The sequence below is a fragment of the Pundamilia nyererei genome, unplaced genomic scaffold (assembly GCF_000239375.1).
Source record: "Pundamilia nyererei isolate P.nyererei 1_Seehausen unplaced genomic scaffold, PunNye1.0 scaffold00035, whole genome shotgun sequence".
NCBI lineage: Eukaryota > Metazoa > Chordata > Actinopteri > Cichliformes > Cichlidae > Pundamilia > Pundamilia nyererei.
This window is the reverse complement of record NW_005187436.1, coordinates 4,107,518-4,109,157: the sequence shown is the minus strand read 5'-3', so window position 1 is coordinate 4,109,157 and position 1,640 is coordinate 4,107,518. Positions and strand designations below refer to the sequence as shown.

General features: G+C 40.9%; 1 protein-coding gene across 1 annotated transcript in view; it reads right to left on the bottom strand.

Moving 5' to 3' along the window:
• The window catches only part of LOC102207225 (transmembrane protein 80), a 4,401-nt gene extending 2,761 nt beyond the window's left edge, over positions 1–1,640 (bottom strand). The window contains exons 1-4 of the mRNA XM_005730163.2: positions 1,604–1,640; positions 1,427–1,443; positions 1,248–1,341; positions 1,078–1,170 (exon numbers count right to left, since the gene is read on the bottom strand). Coding sequence (XP_005730220.1) covers positions 1,078–1,170; positions 1,248–1,341; positions 1,427–1,443; positions 1,604–1,622 — 223 coding nt within the window. The 5' untranslated portion in view covers positions 1,623–1,640. The remainder of the gene's footprint in view (positions 1–1,077; positions 1,171–1,247; positions 1,342–1,426; positions 1,444–1,603) is intronic.

Sequence of the window (1,640 nt, the reverse complement as noted above, 5' to 3'; positions counted from 1 at the left end):
ATGGATGCATGTTTTCATGTTGTTTACACCAAATTCTGATCATACTATCTGAATGTCGCAGCTGAATTCAAGAACCACACCTGGCAACATTTTTTCAATTTTCTGTTGTCCAGTTTTAGTGAGCCAGTGTTGTAGCCTCAGTTTCCTGTTCTCACTTGACAGGAGCGGCACCTGATGCTGTCCTCTGCTGCTGTGGCCCCTCTGTTTTTAGGTTCAATGTGTTGTGAGATGCTCTTCTGCATGCCTTGGCTGTAACGAGTGGTGAAATCCAAGCAGTCCTCTGACCTCTGGGATCAACAAGACATTTTCTCCCAGAGAACTGCTGCTCACTCAATACTTTCTCTTTTTTGGACCACTCTCTGTAAGGTACAACTGGTGCTATTGCTGCATATGGTAAATGGACTGGTTTATAAATAGTGCCTTTCTACTCTCAAAGAACCCTCAAAGCACTTTATTTACCCATTCATATGCTGAAGCGCTTTCTATCTAATGACATATATGTACCTTTACCTCCTGACCTACAGCACACCAGCAGCCAATAAACAATCTTTGCAGTGAAGAGATGTTGCAAAGACCTAATTAATAAGCCATAAATAAAAATCTGACATAATTTTAAACGGATTTTTTTTGCAATTTCCTGTTAACTAAGACCTTTGTAATAAAAAGTTACCTTATTTAGCCTTTTATAAAATCAGATTTGAAATTCTTTGAATCCAGGATCTTGTGATAATAAACCAAATCTGGTTAATCTGGTTTATCATGAGTGCGTGTAAGCGGTCGCACATGTTTTTTTTCCTTCTTGTTTACATGTTGTGCTAAAATGTAAATAGAAACTTGGAACACAAATATTTACATGTATTAAGTATATGTATCACACTTCACAGTTTAGACCTACAAATTGGATGGGTAAGATAGTTACGGGTAAGGAGTATTAAAGTAAATGTGAATTTGTGCAGGGTCCAGCATGTTTTCTATCAACCTTGCCAGCTTCAAGAAGCTGTATTAAACGTATAATAAGTAGGGCATGATAACAGCATGCTTGAAATGGTGCAACTGGCTTTTTGATCGTTTTCTTACCACTGTAGAAATGGAGAAACTCCAGAGCAGCCAGCAGGAAGAGCAGAAAGATGTCACACACCAGAGCATCGGAAGGATAAGACAGCACCAAGCCTGAGAGCAGCAGACACGGTTACCGAGTGCAGGTACATCAGAATCTTTGGAAAAGTCGCGTGAGAGACATCACTCACTCTTTTTGATGATTAACCCGAGAGTGAAGAGGAAGTAGAAGACAAAATAGGCGGCTGTCACATGGAGCAGCAGCTGCAGAGTCACAGACGACAGCTGGGTGCAAAGTTAAGCATCACTCGTTATCAGATACTTTTCTGACTGTGGCGTGTACGTTTTAATAATAAAAAGAGAAGGATACGACACCCGCCGGCCTCCCTGCAGACACAGACACACCGAATTAGACTCGGCACAGTGGACCAAAACAGGAAGAACACCGCTGTGAAGTTTTTGTGCGTTAAATTAATACAATTTAAACGTTGTGATACGTTTACTGCTAAGGTTTGTGTTTAGCAACCATAGCAACGCGTCCACCTACCTGGTCTGGGCAGCGCCATTTTGATTTTTTTACTCTC